This window comes from Urocitellus parryii, chromosome 1 (assembly GCF_045843805.1).
Source record: "Urocitellus parryii isolate mUroPar1 chromosome 1, mUroPar1.hap1, whole genome shotgun sequence".
Taxonomy (NCBI): Eukaryota; Metazoa; Chordata; class Mammalia; order Rodentia; family Sciuridae; genus Urocitellus; species Urocitellus parryii.
Window position 1 is genome coordinate 135,184,333 of NC_135531.1, and position 23,815 is coordinate 135,208,147.

Sequence of the window (23,815 nt, forward strand, 5' to 3'; positions counted from 1 at the left end):
GAATGAGAATTTGTTGGTCCACATCCTCATCAGCAGTTGGAGGTGTCAGTATTTTTAGATTTTAGCCATTCTAATAGGTATATAGTGATATCACATTGTTTTATTTATTTAGCTACTGGGGATTGAAACCAAAGGTGTTTTACACCACATCTTTAATCGTTTTCACTTTTTGAGACAGAATCTCACTAAATTGCCCAGACGGCCTTAAACTTGGCGATCCCCTTACCTTAGCCTCTTGCATCACTAGGATTACGGGTAGGTACTACTGTGTCCAGCTGTTTTCTTATTTTTTGATTTTTAATTGTAGAAGGACACAATACCTTTATTTAATTTATTTTTTAAAATATTTATTTTTTAGTTGGACACAATATCTTTATTTATTTATTTTTATGTGGTGCTGAGGATCAAACCCAGGGCCTTGCATGTGCTAGGCAAGCGCTCTACCACTGAGCCACAACCCCAGCCCCTTATTTTTTATTTTTATATGATGCTGAGGATTGAACCCAGTGCCTCACATATGCTAGGCAAGAGCTCAACCACTAAGCTATAACCCCAGCCCCTGTTGTTTTAATTTTCAATTTCTTGATGGTATATACTGTTGAGCAACTTGTAATATGCTCATTTGCCATCTGTATGTCCTCTTTGGTGAGGTATGTGTTTATATCTTTTGCTAATTGTAAAACTGGTTTATTTTCTTATTGTTGAGTTTTAAGAGTTTTGTTGGTATATTTTGTATACAAATCCTTAATCAGAAATTTTGTGAATATTTTATCCCAACCTATGGCTTGTCTTTTCATTATCTTAACAGTATCTTTCACAGAATAGAAGTTTTAATTTTAATGAAGTCCATTTATCAGTGGTTTTACTGAGTGAACTATGCTTTATATCTAAAAACTTATCACCAAATCCAGGGTCTCCAAGATTTTTTCCCTATATGTTTGTCTAGAGGTTTTATAGTTTTGCCTTTTACATTATGTGTATCATCTATTTTGATTAATTTTGGGGAAAATTTCAAGATCTTAGTCAAAATTGTTTTCTTCTTTTCATATGGATGTCTTGCACTACTTGTCAAAGACTAGTTGAGGGGCTGGGAGTGTAGTTTAGCACATGTAAGGCCCTGGGTTTGATCTCCAGCAACTCAAAAAACAAACAAAAAACTCAACCAAATAAAACCAAAACCAGTTGACTATATTTCTGTGCGAGTTCTGTATCTGGGCTCTGTATTCTGTTACCTTGGTCTTTTTTTTTAACCAATACCTCAAACTGGTATGTTTTACCAGTATGATGGCCTTACAGTATATGATGGCCTTACAGTATATCTTAAAGTCCAGCAGAGTTGATGCTCTGACTTTATTCTTTTCTCTCAACATTGTATTAAAATGTTCTGGTGGGTCTATTTCCTTTCCATACAAACTTTACAATTAATTTGTTAAAATCTACAGATTATTTTTTTTAAATTGATAGATTAAATTATATGTATTTATCATAGACAATAACATGATGTACATATACATTGTGGAACAACTAAATTTAGCTAATTAACATATGTATCACCTCACATAATTATCTTTTTTATTGAATTTTTTTTTTTTAGTTATTGATGAAACTTTATTTTATTTATTTACATGCAGTGCTGAGAATTGAACCCATTGCCTCACACGTGCCCGGCAAACGCTCAGTTGTACCTCTGAGCTACAACCCTGGCCCCACATAATTATCTTTTTATATTGGTGTATGAAACTGGGAATTGATCCAGGAGTGCTCTACCAGGGAGCTATACCCCTGGCTGTTTTTATTTTTTATTTTGAGTCAGGGTCTCACTAATTTCCTGAGGTTCTCACTAAATTGTTGAGGCTGGCCTTGAATTTACAATTCTCCTGCCTTAGCCTCTGGAGTAGCTGGGATTATAGGTGTGTACCATAGTACTAGTTTAATTATTTAATTTGCTAGATTTTTATTCAGGTTGCATTGAATATTTATATAAAGCTTGGAATAAATAACATGTTGGTAAGATTGTCTGCCCATCCATGAACCTGGAATATATCTTCATTTATTTGATCTTCTTTGATTTCTTTCATGAATTTTGCTTTTGTTGTGCCTGCCAGTTTAATTTGGAGATAATTCCATTTTGGCAAGTATGGATAGACCTACTTCATCATTTTAAAGAGAAGAATATTATTTCATTATGTGGTTTTGCAAAAATTTACTTAGTCATTCCCTTATTGATGAATATTTAGGCTGCTTCCAATATTTTTTCTACCACAAAAAATGCTGCAGTGAAATTTTCATGTAATTTACCCTGATGAACATATCGTAGAATAAATGTCTCAAAATAAAGTCATATAATCAAAAGTATATACATTTTAAAATTTGTTATCTTTTGTTAATTTCCTTCCAAAGAAGTTGTATAAGTTTTCTCTCCTGGACTAGTACAAGGAAATATTCATTTCCCATAGCTTCACAAATATAATACATATCAGTTATTATAATCCTTGTCATTTGGATCAGTGAAAAATAAATCTCATAGTGGTTATTTATATTTCTTCTAAATGTGAGATTGAGTATCTTTTATTTATTTACAAGTCCTATGAATAAGAACAATCTTTTTTAAAGCATCATGTGGAAAAAAATTTGGATTATGGCTGACTCACAATGGGCTAAGATAAATAAAATAATAAGGGTAAAATATTTGAGACTTTTAATTTTTACTTTTAAAACATGAGACTTGGGGCTGGGGATGTGGCTCAAGCGGTAGCGCGCTCGCCTGGCATGCGTGCTGCCCAGGTTCGATCCTCAGCACCACATACCAACAAAGATGTGGGTCCGCCGAGAACTAAAAAATAAAATATTAAAAATTCTCTCTCTCTCTCTCTCTTCTCTCACTCTCTCTTTAAAAAAAAAAAAAAAAAAAGAAGAAGGGTGTGAAACCAGTGTCCCCTCCCGCCCCCCCCCCTTCAGTCTTCCCTTGTCTCCAACTGTCTGTCCTCAAGGGGTCAGATAGGAGCTGCAATTGCAGAAAAAAAAAAAAAAAACATGAGACTTTAGTATTCAAATCTAATTCATAAACCGCTTATGATAATATGCTTATATAAGTATATGAAAAAATTTTAGAATTAGTTACTTTTTATCTGGATTATTTCAGGGCTTCTTGTGCAACTTAAATACAAGTTATTTAATGTTATTAATAAAATGCGATAATATTTAATGTTTAAAGTTAGCATATGATGCTACAGTGAAAATTTTAATGATACCACTTAACATTCTTGTTTCTTTGGCCTTGATCTTATTTTAAAAGTATTTTTAAAATAGATGATCTTGATGAAAAAGTAATTTAGTTGGGTTTGTTTCAGGCCAGTGGATATCTGGGCTTTGGGCTGTATGATCATTGAGATGGCCACTGGAAATCCCTATCTTCCTAGCAGTTCTGACTTAGATTTACTTCATAAAATTGTTTTAAAAGTAGGTAGGTATTAATGAAATATTCTATTACATGCCTAAATAAATATTACCAGATAAATTCTGTTTGATTTTCAAAGTTAGTTTTTCTGCCTAAAAACAGGGAAGCATATTGTTTGGATAAATGATGGCAGATGGATGCCTGGGGCTGATAGAGAAGGTAGAAAATTTTCTGTTTTTACAAATAATATTTTCTTTTCCAGGATGCAGATAGCTAAGCCATATGTTGATGGTTGGTGCTAAGAAAAACAGTACAAAAGGAATGTATTTCAGACTGTCTAAAAGTTGTTGTTAATTTTTGCCTTCTACAAATATTTGTACTTTTAAAATAAGATCTTTTGAACAATAGAATTGAGTCAAAATTTTTTAAAGCATTTGGAAATAGAAACACCAATTATTTATTTAGAAACCATTCTTTTCAACCAAACCAAACTAAAACAAAACAAAAAACCTCAGGGTAGTTAAAATAAATTATTCAAGAATATATTTGAGGTCAGGGGTGGTGGCTCAGTGGTAGAGCACTTGCCTGGCATGTGTGAGGCACTGGGTTCGATCCTTAGCACCACATAAAAATAAATAAAAATAAAGATATAAAAAGAATATATTTGATGAGGGCTGGGGGCATAGCTCAGTGTTAGAACACATGTCTATCATACATGAGGCCCTAGATTCCATCCCTAGTACAACACTCAGAAAAAGAATATATTTGATGACAAACAAAAATTAAAGAAATATATTTGATGAGAGTTTTAACTATTTGATGATCTGCTTTAATTACTCAAATATTTTGGTGGTTAGCCTTGCACAGGGTATTTCAACAATTTGTTTTTAATATTTCTGAATGAAGAGCTCAAGGAGCGCTTTGTGTGGTAGGAAAGATATACATAAACATAATTTTACAGGATTATGAGGAAGGAACTGGGAACAATTATGAAAACAATGAAATCTAGATAAATACTGACTTAAGATACTGTTCAGAGCCTTAAAACATCAACTTCTTTTGTGTCTTCTTTAAAGTTCTGGTTAGGAGATTAATGTTAGAAGGAATCTTAGAGAAAATTAGATTAATCCCGTAATTTTACAGATAAATTCAGCCATAAAAAACAAAGAGATTTGCTCAGTCACAGAACTAGTTATAGCAAAACGGATGCTAGACTTAGTTCTCTCCACTCTTATTTATAGTTCTTTCCACTCTACTACTAGTCTGTAGTCTTGTTTCATCTTATGTAATATTTTGATTTTAAAATAATTTTAATGTTTTAGCTGTTTTGAGTAAGGCTGTAATCTGTTTTGCTGATGAAATTGTAGTTCAACTATTTAGATACCAATAAGGAAATATGTAAAAGTTTAAAAATGCTTTTTGGGGTAATAGTACATGTCTTACAGTTTGGGAAAAGAAAACAAACCTGATGTGCCATATTATGCTACTTGTGTGTTATTAACAGTTTACTAGTGAAACCTCAATTTTTTTATGACATTCAGATAATTTCTTGTTCAACTTTGAAAAATTTTAAAAACTGTTACTCTTTCTTGTCTGGGTTTTTAGTAATTTAGTGGAGATCACATGGCAATTTGATTATTTTGATTGTAGATAATTTCTATGTTTTCTTATAAGTATGTATTTCTCTTTTCAGGCAGTTTGACACCTCACTTGCAGAATATCTTTACTAGGAGTCCTATTTTTGCTGGGGTAGTCCTTCCTCAAGTTCAACACCCCGAAAACGCAAGGAAAAAATATCCAAAGCTTAATGGATTGCTGGCAGATATAGTTCATGTATGTTAAGATTAATAATGTATATCTGAGAATCTGCATAAATTATAATACTTTTTAAAAATATTACTTTAGGGCTGGAGATATAGCTTAGTGGTAGAGCACTTGCCTAGCACATGTGAGTCTCTAGGTTTGATCCCCTGTATCATATATACAGAAAAAATTATCCAGTTTAGCATATCACTAATCATGTTTCCAGATCTGTCAAATGCAAATTATTTCCCATGAACTTTCTACCATACAGGGCTGACAAGAGGACCAAAATGAGCTAAATAATTTCTGTTCATCACAGAAATACACTGAGCTTTGCTTTGGCTAGAATCATTGAATATTTAACCTGTAATAATGCTTTGCAAGTAAAAATTTCTTAGGGAAATAAATGATCAGAACATACAGTCAGAAATTCCTGAGCTTTAATTTCATCTTTTCTCTCTCATCTCTGGGTAATTGACTATTTCTAAGAATCATTTGTCAAATAAATTTAATTTTTGCCCTGTTAGAACTCACTGATTATCAAAATATTTTTTATTTTCTAGGCTTGTTTACAAATTGATCCTGCTGAGAGGACATCCTCTACTGATCTTTTGCATCATGAGTATTTTACTAGAGATGGATTTATTGAAAAGTAAGCATTTGAGTGAATGTGGTCTTTTAAGTATTTTTAAGTTTTTTTAAAAATTTATACATGACAGCGGAATGTATTACAATTCTTATTACACTATAGAGCACAATTTTTCATATCTCTGGTTGTATACACAGTATATTCACACCAGTTCATTACTTCATACCTGTACTTTGGATAATAATGTTTTGGATACTTTAGGAAATTTTACTAGCAGGAGAATTGCTGGATAGGTTAATGTTATGAAATAACTTAACAAAAGCGTAATGAGTTATTGTTGCAGGTACAGACTATATGATAGACTTACAGGTATCATGGATGAAAATTTAAATAAAATTAATGAAAGCTGACATCATAACACATTTACAATATTCTAAGCAGTGTGATATGTTTTCCATTCTACAATTTCAGAGTCATCAGAGAGCAGAAATAACATTAAATAGACAATCAATACCTTTTAGCTCCCATTTGGGCCTCTCAGTCATAAAATAATTGGTTATTCCTCTTTTGATAGCATCTTTGATCTTTATACTATAATTAGCACTTCCCAAATTATTTTTTATTTCTTTATTCTCTGCTGTGAGACTTGCTTTCTGATCCTACCCACTAAATTTGAAGTTCCCTGAAGATAGGGACCATAATTCTTTAGATCTTGTGTGTCACACATGGACAATTAAGATTCATTCTTCAGCCTTATTTCTAAAAATCATTATTTTGTATTTGGGTTTTGAAAGAAACAAGAAAGGTTTCTTATTAATTGCAGAATCACTCAGTTTGCCTGTGGACATGAATTCAGAAATGTGGACAGCAATTTAAATGTGATGGAGTTAAGGTCAGGGATGAAAAAGTCTGAGAACTGCCACTAAACAGAAAAAAGGCAAAGAAAAGAGAATCCTTGAGAGTAACTAGAACTTCAAGCATTTTAAGAATTTTACTCTAAAACAAAAAATAAGAAGATTTATTAATGAACATGCCATTGGTAAAAAGTACCAATCATTACATAAGAAAGTTGCTTCATATAAATTCCATATAGATTAAGTTGATATCTCCTAGGTGTTTAGCTATTAGGATTTTACTATTACAGGGTGAAAGCAACTTGAGTTCAAATTATGGAACTCTCAGAAAATGTTTGGGTAAGACTTTTTCCTTTGATATGACGCCTCTTTCCTTTGTGGACCTTCTTCAGTGCAAGGGAGTTTTTATTGCTTTGTTTTTTAAGTACCAGAGATTGAACCCCCAGGGGTGCTTAACTACTAAGCACATCCCTAACCCTTTTTTAATATTTGATTTAGAGACAAGGTATCACTGAATTGCTTAGAGTCTCATTAAGTTGCTGAGGCTGGCTTTGAACTGGTGATCCTCCTGCTTCAGCCTCCCAAGCCACTGGGCTTACAGGCATGCGCCACTGCACCCATCTGTGCAAGGAATTTTAACAGAAGTGTGACATTTTCTAATTTAGTCAAACTAATCATACTGGAGATTTTTTTTTCTTTCTTTTTCTTTTTGGTACTGGGGATTGAACTGCACCTGGCACACACTGGAGATATGCACATACAGGATATTTTAGTTTTAGGTGGACATAATATTTTTATTTTTACATTTATGTGGTGCTGAGGATCCAACCCAGTGCCTCATGCATGCAAGGCGAGCACTCTACCACTGAGCCACAACCCCAGCCCCAATAGGAGATTTTTTACATCTCCTCACACTGCCTGTTATTAGACATGTGCAACGCCCAGCTGACAAGAGTGGACTGGACTAGGGAACAATTCATTATGGACTAGTATTTCAAAACTTTCCAAAACCAATGGCAGTAGTGGCTTTTGGAATATCGATTTTGGAATTTTGAACCATAGAAATAAATTTTCCATTAAAAAATGAATAACTTCTCAAAAGAAAGAAAGTCAAACTAAAATCAAAACAATCGTCCTTCATTTTTGATGTATTATGTAACTTTGTACTGAAAATATTTCTCCAGAGTAATATTTCAGAAACTAGGTAGTTCATCTTTTAAGTCCTGTTACTTTAAGGAACCACAAAAACCACAAAGTGGCCTGAATTGACCTTGAAAAGAATAGATATTTATTAAAACTTTACTTTTGATAAATGAAAAATTAATTTTAAATTTTTATTAATAAAATTTAATTTATTGAATAGAGTTTGTATTACAAAAGGAATCTAAATCACCTGTTTAGTAAAAATTTTACATAGTAGATTCCAATAGCAAAGAAATTATGTGTGTGTGTGTGTGTGTGTGTGTATACATATATATGTGCAGATGTATATATATTTAATGCTGGGGATTGAACCCAGGGGCACTCTTTCATTCAGTTATATTCCCAGTCATTTTTGTTTTTTTGAGACAGGGTCTCGCTATGTTACCCAGGCTGGCGTTGAATTTGTGATTTTCCTGTCTCAGCCTCTGGAGTAGCTGGGATTATATAGGCATGTATCACAATGCCTGGCTAGCAAAGTTTTAAATTTTTACTTTTTTTGTTGGCTCGAGATTGAACCTAGGGCCTCACACATGCTAAGTAAGTATCCTACCAATGAGCCACATCCCCATCCCCCAGGGAGCAGATTTCAGAGGTGAATATTGAGCCATCTCTTTGAGTGCTTTTTTTTTTTTTTTTTTTTTTTTTTGGTACCAGGGATTGAACCCAAGGGTGCTCAATCACTGAGTCACATCCCAAGCCCTTTATTTATTTATTTATTTTTCAGTTATAGATAGACACAATACCTTTATTTTATTTATTTATTTTTATGTGGTGCTAAGAATCGAACCCAGTGCCTCACAACCTGCTAGGCAAATACTCTATCACTGAGCTACAACCCTAGTCCCCTGCCCTTTTTAAATAAAATATTTTATTTAGAGACAAGGTCTCATTAAGTTGATTAGGGCCTCGTTAAGTTGCTGAGGCTGGCTTTAAACTCATGATCCTCCTGCATTAGCCTCCCAAAGCAGTTCTTAGCACCCATTTTAATCATGTAGCGTTGTTTATGCTATACTTGAAATGTGAAATAATTGGCTAAATGATTATTGAAAGATAAAATATCAACATAAACTTTAGAACGATTATTGTTGATATTGCTTGTTTTATCAGATTCTTGCCAGAGCTGAGAGCTAAATTATTACAAGAAGCAAAAGTCAATTCATTCATAAAACCAAAAGAGCATTCTAAAGAAAACGAACTTGTGAAAGATGAAAGAAAAGCAATTTATAGCAATACGTTCCTAAGTACTTCAGTTTTGGGAAAGGTAAGAACTTTGCTTTTCATTTCAGCCAACATAATTGATTTATAATTATCCCTCTAATGGAAAAAAAATTCTCATGACTCATATTTTGGATGTGTATATTTCAGGAAGTAGAAAAAGAGAAAAAGCCCAAGGAGATCAAGGTCAGAGTTATTAAAGTTAAAGGAGGAAAAGGAGATATTGCAGAACTGAAAAAGATGGAGTATGAAGGTGGACATGGTCAACAGGATGCAACTGAAAATGCTCACACTGTGTGTCAAGATACAAAACCTATAATCAATGAGCCATCAAACCCTGTCAATCCCAGCACTAACTCCAGTGGTATGAAAGAAGATCCACATGCTGGAGGGTGTATGATAATGCCACCCATCAATCTAACTAGCACTAATTTGATGGCAGCAAGTCTCAATTCAAATATCTCCCACCCCAATCCAAGGTGAGCTGTAATAGAGAAGAGACCTAAGTAATAAAATGTTATTGTATAATAGAAAAAAGTTGATATGACTGAACTTCTGTTATACATGTACCTTGGTGTCTTAGTCCATCTTCTTTTGCTATGACAAAATACCCAATGCTGGGTACTTTATTAAGAAAAGAGATTTATTTGGCTCCATATTCTCATGGTGAGAGGGTCCAGGCAAGGGCCCCTGGCTGCATCATAACATGACAAAGAAGTGGAGAGGGAATGGGCAATATATGGAAGGAGCATGTATACAAGCAAGGAAGCAAAAGGGATTCAGGGGAAGTTCCTGGCTCCCTTGTAACAACCCTCTTTTATGGAACGTCCTTCAAGAGTAAAACATGCCCCCAAGAGAAAAGCATTAATCCTTCTTAAAGATCTAATCATCTTCCACTAGGCCTCACCTCTTTTTTTTTTTATCTTAATGATATATTTAATCCAACATATTCAAAATATTTTTTTGCATCTAAAACTTGTTTAATCTTGTTACTAATCAAATAATTATGAATTAAGCCCAAATCTTATTGTTTTTTGGTCAAGTATAAGAAACAAGATCTTTTATATATTAATGAATTGTGTTGTACTATTTTATAAAGGAAATTTTAGCTTGTTTAAACAAGTTCACCAAATGCAGTGTAATAAATGAAAAATAAAAATATAATCAAAATAATTAAACATATATCTTGGAATATGTTAACTCTAAATAATTCTTAGCACCAGTATTGGAATATGCTAGTATTGGAGTATGCCTGTAATCTCAGCAATTCAGGAGGCTGAGGCAGGTGGATGGCCAATCCAAAGCCAGGTTCAGCAACCCAAGGAGGCCCCAAGCAACTCAGTAAGACCCTGTCTAAAAACAAAAAAATATAAAGGGTGGAGATGTGGCTCTGGGTTAAATTCTGCTTCCAAAATAACAAAAACAATCAAATGAATAATTCTTAGGTTAATGAAGAAGTAGAAACAGAAATTGCCTACTTTCTTGAACTAAAAACACAATTTATCAAAAGCTGTGTTAGATGGCCAAAGTGATACTTAGAATAAAAAATGATGAGTAATTATCATTGTACTTTTTTTTTTTTTTGGTACCAGGGATTGAACACTGGTGCTTTTTTTGCAACTGAGTTACATCCCCATCCCTTTTTACATTTTTAATTTGAGACATGGTCTCACTAAGTTGCTTAAGGCTTCACCCAGTTGCTAAGGCTGGCCCTGAACCTGAGATGAGGATCTCCTCCTTAGTCTCCCAAGCTGCTGTAATCACAGGAATGCACCACCATGCCTGGTTATCACTGTACTTTCAATCTTTGTGGTGTTCTAAGTTTTCAACTCATGAATTATTATTTTATTATAATAATAATCATTTTTTCTTTCTATTGGCACATTATAATTATACATAACAGTGGGATTTGTTCTAATATATTTATATGTGCACACAATAAAACAGTATAATTTGAACAATTTCATTCCTCAGTACCTCCCCTTTCCATCTCCTCCCTCCCCTGATCCCTTCTTCTATTCTGCTGCTCTCCTTTCTATTTTTTAAAAATTTGTTCTAATTGGTTATACATTACAGTAGTATGCATTTTGACACAGTGTACACAAATGGAATACAATTTCTCATTCCTCTGTCTGTGCATGGTGTAGAGTCACACCAATAGTGTAATCATACATATATAGGGTAATAATGTCTGTCTCATTCTATTGTTCTTCCCATCCCCACAACCCCACCCTTCCCCTCACTCCACTCTGCACAATGCAAAGTTCCTTGATTCTTCCCTATCTCCCCCTCTCACAATGGATCAGCATCTGCTTATCAGAGAAAACATTTGGCCTTTGGCTTTTTGGGATTGGCTTATTTCATGTAGCATGAGGTTCTCTAGTTCCATTCATTTATTGCAAATGCCATAATTTCATTTTTCTTTAAAGCTAAGTAATATTCCATTATGTATAAGTACCACATTTTCTTTATCAATTCATATGTTGAAGGACAACTAGGTTGGTTCCATAGTTTAGCTATTGTGAATTGAGCTGCTATAAACATCAATATGGCTGCATCACTGTAGTATGCTGATTTTAAACCGAGGAGTGGGATAGCTGCGTCAAATGGTAGTTCCATTCCAAGTTTTCTGAGGAATTTTCATTCTGCTTTCCAAAGTGGTTGCATAAATTTGCAGTCCTACCAGCAGTGTATGAGTGTACCTTTTGATACACATCCTCACCAACATTTATTATTGGTTACAGGGATTGAACCTAGGGGTGCTCAACCACTGAGCACATCCTCACCAACACTTATTATTGCTTGTTTTCTTGATAATTGCCATTCTGATTGGAGTGAGTTAAACCTTAGAGTAGTGTTGATTTGCATTTCTCTAATTGATAAAGATGATTAACATTTTTTAAAATATTGTTTAGTAGTCCATGGACCTTTATTTTATTTATTTATATGCAATGCTGAGAATCGAACCCAGTGCCTCACACATGCTAGGCAAGCACTGTGCCACTGAGCCACAACCCCAGCCCCAGAGATGATGAACATTTATCCATATGATTGTTGATTGATTGTATTTCTTATTCTGTGAAGTGTCTGTTCAATTCCTTAGCCCATTTATTAATTGGGTTATTTGGTTTTTCGGTGCTAATATTTTTGAGTTCTTTATATATCTTGGGGATTAGTGCTTTGTCTGAGGTGTGTGTGGTAAAGAGTTTTTCCCATTCTGTAGGCTTTCTATTTCCATTATTGATTGTTTCCTTTGCTGAAAAGAAACTTTTTAGTTTTAATCTATCCTATTTATTGATTCTTATTTTTTCTTCTTTTGCTTTAGGAGTCTTGTTAAGGAAGTCAGGTCCTAAGCTGACATGATGAAGATTTGGGCCTACTCTTTCTTCTTTTAGTCACAGGGTCTCTGTCCTAGTGCCTAAGTCTTTGATCCACTTTGAGTTGGTTTTTGTGCAGGGTGAGAGATAGAGGTTTAATTTCATTTTGCTGCATATAGAGTTCCAGTTTTCCCAGAACTATTTGTTGAATAGGCTATCTTTTCTCCAATGTATGTTTTTGGTGCCTTTGTCTAGTAATAAGATAACCCAATTTATATCAGTTTGTCTCAGTGTCTTCTATTTTGTACCATTTGTCTACATGTCTATTTTTGTGCCAATACCATGCCATTTTTGTTACTATTGCTCTATAGTGTAGTTTAAGTTCTGGTATTGTGATGCCTCTTGCTTCACTCTTCTTGCTAAAGATTGCTTTGGCTATTCTGGGTCTCTTATTTTTCCAAATGAATTTCATGATTGCTTTTTCTACTTCTATGAAGAATGTAATTGGGATTTTAATAGGATTTGCATTAAATCTGTAAAACAGTTTCGGTAGTATGGCCACTTTGACAATATTAATTCTGCCTATCCAAGAGCATGGGAAGTCTTTCAATCTTCTAAGGTCTTCTTCAATTTCTTTCTTTAGTGTCCTGTAGTTTTCATTGTAGAGGTCTTTCACCTCTTTTGTTAGATTGATTCCCAAGTATTTTATTTATTTAGTTTTTGAGGGTATTGTGAATGGAGTAGTTTTACTAATTTCTCTTGCAGTGGATTCAATTATTTGTGTATAGAAATACATTTGATTTATGGGTATTGATTTTATATCCTGCTACTTTGCTGAATTTATTTATTAGTTTTAGAAGTTTTTTGGTGGAATTTTTTTGAATCTTCTAAATATAGAATCATGTCAACAGCAAACAGTGATAGTTTGAGTTCTTCTTTAGCTATTTGCATACTTTTAATTTCTTTCTTCTGTCTGATTGCTCTTGCTAGATTTTTAAGGACTATGTTAAATAGAAGTGGTGAAAGAGGGCATCCCTGTCTTGTTCCAGTTTTTAGAGGGAATGTTTTCAATTTTCTTCCTTTAGAATGATGTTGGCATTGGGCTTAGCACAATGTTGAGGTATGTTCCTACTATCCCTAGTTTTTCTAGTGTTTTGAACATGAAGAGGTGCTACATTTTGTCAAATGTTTTCTCTGCATCTATTGAGATAATCATATGATTCTTGTCTTTACATCTATTAAGTATTATGTTTATTGATTTCTATATGTTGAACCAACCTTGCACCCTTGAGGTGAACTCCACTTAATTGTGGTGCACTATCTTTTTAATATGTTTTTGTATGTGATTTGCCAGAATTTTAATGAGAATTTTTGCATCTGTGCTCATCAGGGATATTGGTCTGAATTTTTCTTTCCTTGTTATGTCTTTTTCTGGTTTTGGTATCAGTGTGATAACTAGCCTCATAGAACAAGTTTGGAAGAGTTCCTCCCTTTTCTATTTCATGGAATGATTTGAGGAGTATTGATGTTAATTCTTCTTTGAAGGTCTTGTAGAACTCTGCTGAGAATCCATCTGGTCCTGGACTTTTCTTGGTTGGTAGGCTTTTCATTTCTTGAAATTGATCTATTTATATTATGTGTGTCCTCCTGATTCAGTTTGTGGAGAGCATATGTCTCTAAAAGTTTGTTGATGTCTTCAATATTTTCTATTTTATTGGAGTATAAATTTTCAAAATAGTTTCTAATTATCTTCTGTGTTTCAATAGTGTCACTGTGATATTTCCTTTTTCATCACAAATTTTAATAATTTGAGTTTTCTCTATCCTTCTCTTTATTAGAGTAGCTAGGGTCTATCAATTTTATTTATTTTTTCAAAGAATCAATTTTTTGTTTTGTCAATTTTTTTAATTGTTTCTTTTGTTTCAATTCCATTGGTTTCAGCTCTGATTTTAATTATTTCCTGTATTCTACTACTTTTAGTGTTGATTTGTTCTTCTTTTTCTAGGGCTTTAGATACAATGTTAGGTAATTTATTTGTTGACTTTTTTACTCTTTTAATGAATGAGCTCAATGCAATGAACTTTTCTCTTAGCACTGCCTTCATAGTGTCCCAGAGATTTTCTTATGTTTTATCGGTGTTCTCATTTATCTCTAAGAATGTTTTTATCTCCTCCCTGATGTCTTTGGCTGTCTGTTGTTCCTTCAATAGCATATTATTTAGTCTCCGGGTGTTGGAGGAGTAGCTTCTATTTTTTATTTTATCTGATTTCTAGTTTCATTACATTATGATCTCATAGAATGCAGGATAGTATCTCTATTTTTTTTTTATTTGCTGAGAGTTGCTTTGTGGCATAACATATAGTGTATTTTAGAGAAAGATTTATGTTCTACTGAGAAGAAGGTGATTCACTCAATGATGGATGAAATACTCTCTATATATTGTCTGTTAAGTCTAAATCATTGGTTGTATTATTTAGTTTTATAGGTTCTTTGTTTAGTTTTTGTTTGGAAGATCTATCCAGTGGTGAAAGAGGTGTGTTAAAGTCACCTAGTATTATTGTGTCGTGGCCTATTTAATTCTTAAAATTGAGAAGGATTTGTTTGATGTATGTTGATGCACCATTGTTTGGGGCATAAATATTTATAATTGTTATGTTTTGTTGACATACGATTCCCTTAAGCGGTATAAAATATCCTTCTTTATCCCTTCTGACTAACTTTGGTTTGAAGTCCACGTTGTCTGATATGAGGATGAAAACCCCTGCTTGTTTATGCAGCTTGTTTATGAGCGATATGTTTTTTCCCAGATATATTTTTTCCTAACCTTTCACCTCAGTCTGTGGATGTCTATTCCTAGGAGGTGAGTCTCTTAAAGACAGCATATTTTTTTCTTTAATCCAATCTGCAAGTCTATGTCTTTTGACTGATGCATTTAGGCCATTAACATTCAGGGTTATTATTGAGATATCCTTTGTATTCCTGGTCACTTCGGTTTATTTTTGGTTTTTAACTTGACTAAGTTTCTCCTTTGATTGGCTTTTCCTTTAGTGTAGCTCCTGTCTTTGCTGGTTTTCATTTCCTCCTTGTAAAATATTTTGCTGAGAATGTTCTGTAGTGCAGGCTTTCTAGATGTGAATTCTTTTAATTTTTGTTTATCATGGAAGGTTTTTAATTTCATCTTCAAATCTGAAGCTTGATTTTGCTGGATTAAGATTCTTGGTTGGGGGCTGGGGTTGTGGCTTAATGTTAGAGTGCTCACCTAACAGTTCGGGGTGCTGGGTTCGATCCTCAGCACCACATAAAAATAAATAAATAAATAAAATAAAGGGTTTGTGTCCAACTACAACTAGAAACAAAACAAAACAACAATAACAACAACAAAAGATTCTTGGTTGGCATTCATTTTCTTTTAGAGCTTGATATATGTTGTTCTAGAACTTCCTCGAATTGAGAGTCTGGTTTAAGAAATTAGCTGAAATTCGAATTGATTTCCTCCTGTATGTAATTTGATTTTTTTCTCTCATAGCCTTTAAAATTCTTTTCTTATTCTGTATGTTAGTCATTCTCCTTATAATGTGCCTTGGTATGGGTCTGCTATAATTTGGGGTCCTATAAGCCTCTTATAACTTTCCGTTTCATTCTTTAGATTTGGGAAATTTTCTGATATTATGTCTTTGAAAAGATTGTGCATTCCTTTGGTTTATATCTCCATATCTTCATGTATTCACTTAAATCTTAAATTTGCTCTTTTCATGTTATCTCATATTTCTTGGAAGTTCTTTTCATGGTTTCTTCCCATCTTCTCTGTGCCGTTGACTTTAGTTTCAAGAGTATGTATTTTGTCTTCATTGCCTAAGGCTCTGACTTCCAAATGGTCTAGGCTGTTGATGATACTTTCAATTGAAATTTTAATTTGGTTTATTGTTTACTTCATTTTGAGGATTTCTGCTTGATTCCTTTTTATAATCTCTCTTTATTGAAGTGATCTTTCACTTCCTATATTTTCCCTCTGATACCATTCTTTATTTTGAAGATCAGCCTAACTATGTACCTTCTAAATTGCTTCTCTGGCATTTCTTCTACTGTGTTATCTATGGCTTCTATTGTTGGAAAATCTTGGTTTATTTGAGGCACTTTGTTTCCTTGTTTTTTCATGTTTTTTGGGTGTCTTCCCATCTAGCAGTATGGATCTGAGGCAGTACAGTTTCTATCCTGTAGTCTTATAGTGTCCTTGAAGGCTTCCAATACCTCATCTGCAGGTACTGTAATGAGCTTCCAGGGGGCAGCAGGCAGTCTGTGGGTAGTCTTTAAGATAACAGCAGCAATCCTGGAGGTTGGCTGGTGGACAATGGGCAGGCAAGAGGCAGGCAAATGGCCAAAAGGCGGATGATAGGCAGCAGTAAACAAGCAGTCTGTGCTAGAAAGGCAGGCGATATGCTGGTAGACACCAGAAGGGAGATAAACAGCAGGGTATCAGTGGGCAATGATGGCTACTTTGCAGAGAAACAGTAGTTCCTCTCTTCATATCCTGAGTTATGGAGCCACGAGGAATGAAGCTTCCCTCTAGTTCGCCATCTTGGGTCCTCCTAGGCCTCCCCTCTTAAAGGTTTCACCACCTCTCAGCACAATCACATTGGGACCAAGCTTCCAGCACATGGACTTTGGGGGACAAACCGTATCTGAACCATAGCAGGTGATACAACAAAGTAAGCTTTGTTCTATATCATAACAAATTCTCTAAATATAGAAAGGATAATAAGAAATAATCTTTGTTAGTCAAATGGCATTTTAAGGTCAAATGTTTTGGCAGGAAAACAGCATATTGGGCCAGTTTTAGATTTAACCTCTGATGAGAGACTGGTATCTTGAGTCTGATTAATTGTGGACAGTATATTGAATGGTGAGAGACTGTCTAGCAAATCATTAGGATTATTTATAAATTCATCTATTGTGATTGTATGTAAGGAAGGAGACAAGCTTTATTAATTAGTTCAAGCAGATTCTTTTAGTGTTTTTTTTTTTTTTTTTTGAGGGGGCCTACCTGGGGATTGAACTTGGGTGTTTTACCACTGAGTTACTTGCCTAGTCCCTATTTTAAAACAGGGTCTTGCTAAGTTGCTGAGATTGGCCTCAAACTTTCCATCTTCCTGCCCCAGCCTCCCAAGTTACTGGAATTACAGGCATGCGTCACCATACTTAGCAATCCAAGCAGATTCTAGCAGACTTTTTTGGACTGGCAGATCCTAAGGATTAGTGGTCTGCAGACATGAACAAGTGAACATGTCCATCCAAAGGTGCAGTAGGTTACACACTATAATAGCCCAATTGATCTTGATCCCAAAACCATGGTGTCATAATTGTGATTATAAGCCAGTCTTAGACAGTAAGCTCATATGAGATCCAAGTTCAGGACAGTCAGAAGAGATCAATTAGGCCAGCAGTAGTAACTCCATGACATATTCATTACCACATGTTAGCCATGCATTAGTTTTCCTCATTACCACTTCTCTCTTTAGAGCTCTTGGTACTTAAAGACAGCCAATCACTTTTTGGTCCTCAGTGTTCTGACAGTAGACATCCATGGTGTAACTTACACATCTTGAAACTAAAACAGAGGCACTTCTGGGGAGTTCTAATAACTTCTCATTTATTTTTAAATAATAGGTTAACTGAAAGAGCAAAAAAGAGACGCACTTCTTCACAATATGTTGGACAAGTTATGTCTAATAGCAGGCAAGAGGACACAGGTCCCACTCAAGTAAGACAAGAAGCTAGTCATTAAAATGTGGCCTCTTTTAACATTAGTCCCCTTTTCCTTTTCTCTGTTTTTGGGATTCCAACATTTTAAAAAATATGCTTTTAGTTTTTTTCATTTACTTATTTTTTTTAATGATACTGGGGGTTAAACCCAGAACCTTGTACAAGGTAAACATGCAATGTACCACTGAGCTACATCTCCAGATTTCATGTTCTTGAGTTGATAATAGGCCATTATTTCCTTATTGTTTTCACAATTTTAGTTAATTTTCTTTATCTTAAGTTTTGTATTTAACGTGAGACTTAGAATAAATTAAAATTTCTACCTTTAAAAGTCACAAAAATATTTTAAATATTTTATTCTGGATTAAAAACAACTGCCAAATATATACTACTTACTTTCACTAGAAAAAAATAGTCAGTGTAGTTCATCCACCCTCACCAATTTTTACATAGGAAAGTGGTTTATTCACAATTGAAGCACGGGCTCAGTTTAATAATGAAAATGATGTCAACACAAACCTATCTAAGAGTAGGTGTTTTAAGTACATTTCTGTACATTTGTGGAGTGGGATACTGCACAATTACACTGCCTTAACAAAGTTTTTTGATCTTTTACCAAATGATCAAAAATAGGTAGACAAATGTTTTCCAAAAGCCATTCATAAGTAGTTTTTTTTTTCTTTGAGTTTTCCCAGTGTTCACAAAGTGTGTAATTTTATAAAATAGGAAAGTGAACTGAAGTAATTTTTCCAAAGAATGCAATAGATGGTACTAGAACTTAAAAGTTAAGATTCTGGTTCTCTGGAGCAAGACTGTTATTTTCAGAATAATAAATATACTAAAAGTTTGTTTTTTGAAACTTACATTGGAGTTTGATCTGTTTATATGTTTAATGGTATTCTATTCTACTTCTTAATTTTAAATAATTGTTGTTATATTTTGCATCATCCAAATGGTTAGCAATTCTAGGCTTGTCATTCTACAATAGTTACACACATTTCTTTAAACTAGCTCTCATTTGTTTGTTTAGAGCCAAATGGAGAAGCATGTATTTAATGAGCGAATAGGTCCAAGCCACCAAATGGCAAGTGGGAACAAACGGAAGCTGAATTTTTCCAGATCTGACAGGAAAGAATTCCATTTCCCTGAATTGCCTTTCACAATACAGTCAAAGGAGATGAAAGGAATGGAAGGTATACATTTGCTGCTTAGCTGCATAAATCTTCGGATGATAACATGTACAGGACTTTTTTTTGTAATACAGGTTATAGTATGATTTGAAAATGGTAAATTATTGAGAAAAACATTTTCCATTGTTGAGATTTCAAATAAAGGATGATACAAATGAGATAATTTAAAAACCCATTACATCCCAAGTTTTCAATTCTATATAGTACAATGGGACACAATGGGTTAAAGAGGTGTTAAGACAGCTTAAAAAGGTAAATTTTTAATTCATTCAATGTTGAAATGTTAGGACAGCATTCAAAGAAGGTGGTTTTGGTTCAGTAAATGACCTGGAATAAATCACCTTTCTATATTTATTTGACCAGGAATGTTATATGTGCTTTAGGCACCCAAGGATTTCATAGATTGATTTATAAATTTAAGATTTATCTTAAAATGAAACTTTTTTTTGCCAAGTTATGTTTTTTGAAGAATAGTGACACCTTGTGAAAATATGATATAATAGCAAGACTGTAGTACTTGTACACTTATGAGGAATTACCTGATCTGCTTAGTAATACTTAGGATAAAAATATATTCCTTTAATACTAGACTCTGAATTATAAAACAGTTTACCGTATTTTATTATTATAACTCATGATTCATTTATTTCCTTTGTAATAAACTAAGAAACCAACTGTAGTGGACTTCAGAATTTCCATTTGAAATTCTTGAAAAGGAGAGTAAAATTTCCAAGTAGGAATAACAAATTTTCATTGTTTTATATATTTTTGCAAAAGTTAAACAGATAAAAGTGCTGAAAGGGGAGTCAAGGAATACAGATTCATCTAAAATACCAGCTTTATTTAATATGGGTCAAAACCAAGAAAAACAAGAGGTAAAACTTTTTTGCTTACAGCTTTTACTAAGCAATGTTATTTAAAGTCCTTGATTCTTTATAAATTCAGTTGTTACTAATGGAAAGCTATATAAAAATTCAGAATTCTGTAATCTTCAAACTCTGGAAAGAGAACTATATCTTTCTAGAATAACCAATCATAAATGTTTCTAAAAGTTATTTTGGGGGGTATTAATTAACAGCCCTCATTTTTTATGTTTGGTTTGTTTTTGAGATGGAGCCTTGCTATATTGCCCAGGCTAGTCTGGAACCCTTGGGCTCAAGTAATCTTCCCATATCAGCCTCCCCAGTATTAATGGTATTAATATGGGAGTATTAATGGTATTCTATTCTACTTTTAAAAAATATGCCTGGCATATCAGCTCTCATTTGAATTTTGAATGACAAGAATACACAGTACTTAGGGAAAATAGCAACTGTGTTATGTGTGTTGTCAAACATCAAGCAATTAATCCATACCAATGAAAATGACAGTTCAGATATAAACATCTGGTTACATGGGCCACCAGCATATATATTCGATTTAGCTTCTTTTTGTTTTCTCTCCAATTTATTCCCCATCTCTGCTATTTACCCACATGTCCTATTTTCACAAATATTTGCTCTCAGCTAGCTATCAGGTAATTTCTTAAAATATCCCCTACCCCTATTCACCAGAAAGATTTTTGAATTTTATTTGGAAATTCTGAAGTTTTCAACTCCAAATGAATATCCTTTAAAGGTACTCTTTTAAGAAAAAGAGCCTGTGCTGAGAACCCAGTGAGTTTAATAATGTAGGTGGCCTCCTAGCTGCCCTTTTGAGGTCAAATCTGTAAATTATTTATCAACTTTATTATCTCTATTTTTTTAAAAAAAATTGGCTACATTTATTCATGATAAAATTTTACATACTTACTAAGGAAATTTGAAGAAATTAAAAATACAGAAATTTTTATCTGAAACTGTAAGAAGGCATTTTAACTAAAGCTACTCATAATTTGGAGAACAATATTATTAGACACTATTAGATGTATGCTCCCTGTGGCAATTAGGGCTATGCCTTAGTCTTGATCTCGAACTTGTTAAGAATTCCACAATCCACTTTGCAGAAAAGAGATAATAAAACAAGAAAGCCACTAATGGTCATCTGCTTGTTCATTATAAAAGTAACAAGGTGGCTTTAAACTTATACTTTTGGTGACTTACTAATGTTACAGCTTGTTGCACAGCACACCATCTACATGTATTTTGAATGATTGGGTGAATTAGAGCTCTTGAACTTGTGTAGACTAGCATTACAGATTTTTATCTTACTGTTCCATGAAAGGCCCCAGGAACAAAACCATTTTAATGATAAAACAAAAGAAATTCTTAATTCAATTTTAGGATAGTAAATAAACAGGAAACTGTAAGGAGAGCCCTTTCTTCCTCACGTGATATAGAGCTCCTAAAAAGATGACTTTTTTGGGAGTGAGGTACCAGGGATTAAACTCAGGGGCACTCCACCACTGAGCCACATCCCAGTCCTATTTTGTGTTTTTATTTATTTGGATACAGGGTCTCACTGAATTGCTTAGCATCTCACTAAATTGCTGAGGCTAGCTTTGAACTCGTGATCCTCCTGTCTCAGCCAAACCAGCCACTGGGATAACAGGTGTGGGCCACAGTGCCTGGCTACTTATTCTCTTGAAAACATATTATGCTATTTTGTTCTCCAGAAAATCATGTCATTGTTTTGTGGTGCTGACGATCAAACCCAGAGCCTTATACATACCAGACAAAGGCTAGACCACTGAGCTACCCGTTTCCCAACCTTGACATTGCTTCCCACCCCACTTTAGGAAAGGAGCCTGTTTAGATTTTTTATCTTTATCTTGGTACTTACTATTAAAATTCCATTTTGCTGGATGTGTTGGCACGCTTCTGTAATTCCAGCTACTTTGGAGGCTGAGGCAGGAGGATTACAATTCCGAGTCACTGGGATCAAAGATGGGTGTGCTCCACCACACCCAGCTAAAATGATCTTCTAAAAAGAGTGACCTTAAAACAAATCATTATTAGAAATAACCAGAAGTCAGTTGTTTATAGTTTATTGGTACTGTCTATTCAAAAGTAGTTCTGACAGGTGACTGAAATGGCATATAAGGTGTTGGACCATGATGCAAGAAAAGACCACTGACTCCAATTAAAATCAAATTAAAGCAAGCTTATTATTTCGACCGGCCGGGCTGCCTTTCCCATCAAAATCATGGGAGCCAAGGACAGCCACGAAGCTTCCTTGCAGCCCAGTTTTATAGACCAAAAAGTTACACAAAGGGGGGTTACAGATAACAAAACTCTGAGGAGCATAACATAGTTTACATTTTTGCTGGCCCCGACATCAGAATTTATGGAGGTCTTAGAGACTCAGAGAGGGTCATTATCTGGCCAGGGAAGACCAGAACTTTTGAGGCATCACTAAGGTTTAGGAAAGGGTTGTTATCTGGTCAGGGAAAACCAGGCATGGGTGAGTTCAGGGCACGGGCAGGCATTCCAATCAGCTTTACAACATCAACTAATGGCCAGGCTATACAGACATCCTAATATTTTTACAGAAAACAGAAATGAATCCTTCATAACTTGTGGCAAGCTGGCTTCTGATCTGAAGAGAGAACTAGGCTAGGTATATCATAAGGCTAGTTCAAACACTTTTAATAAATTAATATACAAATTAAGAAAATTTCTAGCCCGGGCACAGTGACATACACCTATAATCTCAGCGACTGGGGAGGCTGACATAGGAGGATCTTGAGTTCAAAGCCAGCCTTAGCAACCACAAGGTGCTAAGCAACTCAGTGAGACCCTGTCTCTAAAGAAAAAAAAAATAGGTCTGGGTATATGGCTCAGTGGTTGAGTGCCCCTGGGTTCAATCCTCAGTACCAAAAAAAAAAAAAAAAAAAAAAAAAAAAATTTCTTCATTTGCTTCGGCAGCACATATACTATATAATTGGAACTGTGCAATGAAGATTGGCATGGCCCCTGCACAAGGATGACAGCAAATTCATGAAGTGTTCCATTTAAAAAAAAAGATATTTTGAGTCTGTAGTTTTAGAGAGTACAAGAGAATATGATATGATACATTTTTAACAACATAAGATAGGAGGCTGGGAGTGTAGCACTTGCCTAGCATGCACGAGGGCCTGGATTAGATCCTCAGCAAGGCCAAATAAACAACAACAATATACAAAACAAAACCCATAAAAACAGGAATAGCAAATAGGATCAAAGTATTTCCTAAATGTACACTAAATTGTTTCTGGCATATTGAAATAGGCATGCATCCCTTGAAGAGGCTCTACAACTAGGGAGAAACCCTAAATTACTGTGAATGAGTAACTTGGGCAAGACGGATGAGTCCATACAAAGGCCACCTTTAGTTCTGTTTGATGGTGATAATGAGGAATACTTTGTTAGAAACAAACCCCAGATGCAAAATACAGTATTCTATCTCTGCTTGCATTTCCTTAGCCAAAGACTCACTGTTTCCTCAGTTAAGGTCCTGTTTCTATTTACTTTTAGAATACAGGAAATGCACAGACTGAAAGGAAGAAGAACCTGCCAGATGTAGAGTAG

At 34.3% G+C, this 23,815-nt stretch overlaps 1 protein-coding gene and 1 non-coding gene across 2 annotated transcripts; both read left to right on the forward strand.

Annotated features, from left to right (window-relative positions):
• The first annotated feature begins 3,378 nt into the window (after positions 1-3,378).
• LOC144254319 (cyclin-dependent kinase-like 3) lies at positions 3,379-23,815 on the forward strand. Its single transcript, XM_077797324.1, has 9 exons — positions 3,379-3,463; positions 5,091-5,230; positions 5,764-5,852; positions 8,954-9,107; positions 9,212-9,540; positions 18,043-18,136; positions 19,169-19,331; positions 20,106-20,203; positions 23,762-23,815. Exons 1-9 carry the CDS (start codon positions 3,379-3,381, stop codon positions 23,813-23,815), a joined length of 1,206 nt encoding a protein of 401 aa, XP_077653450.1.
• On the forward strand, positions 23,160-23,265 carry LOC144249248 (U6 spliceosomal RNA). The gene has a single exon (XR_013342204.1). It is a non-coding gene; the product is annotated as a U6 spliceosomal RNA (small nuclear RNA).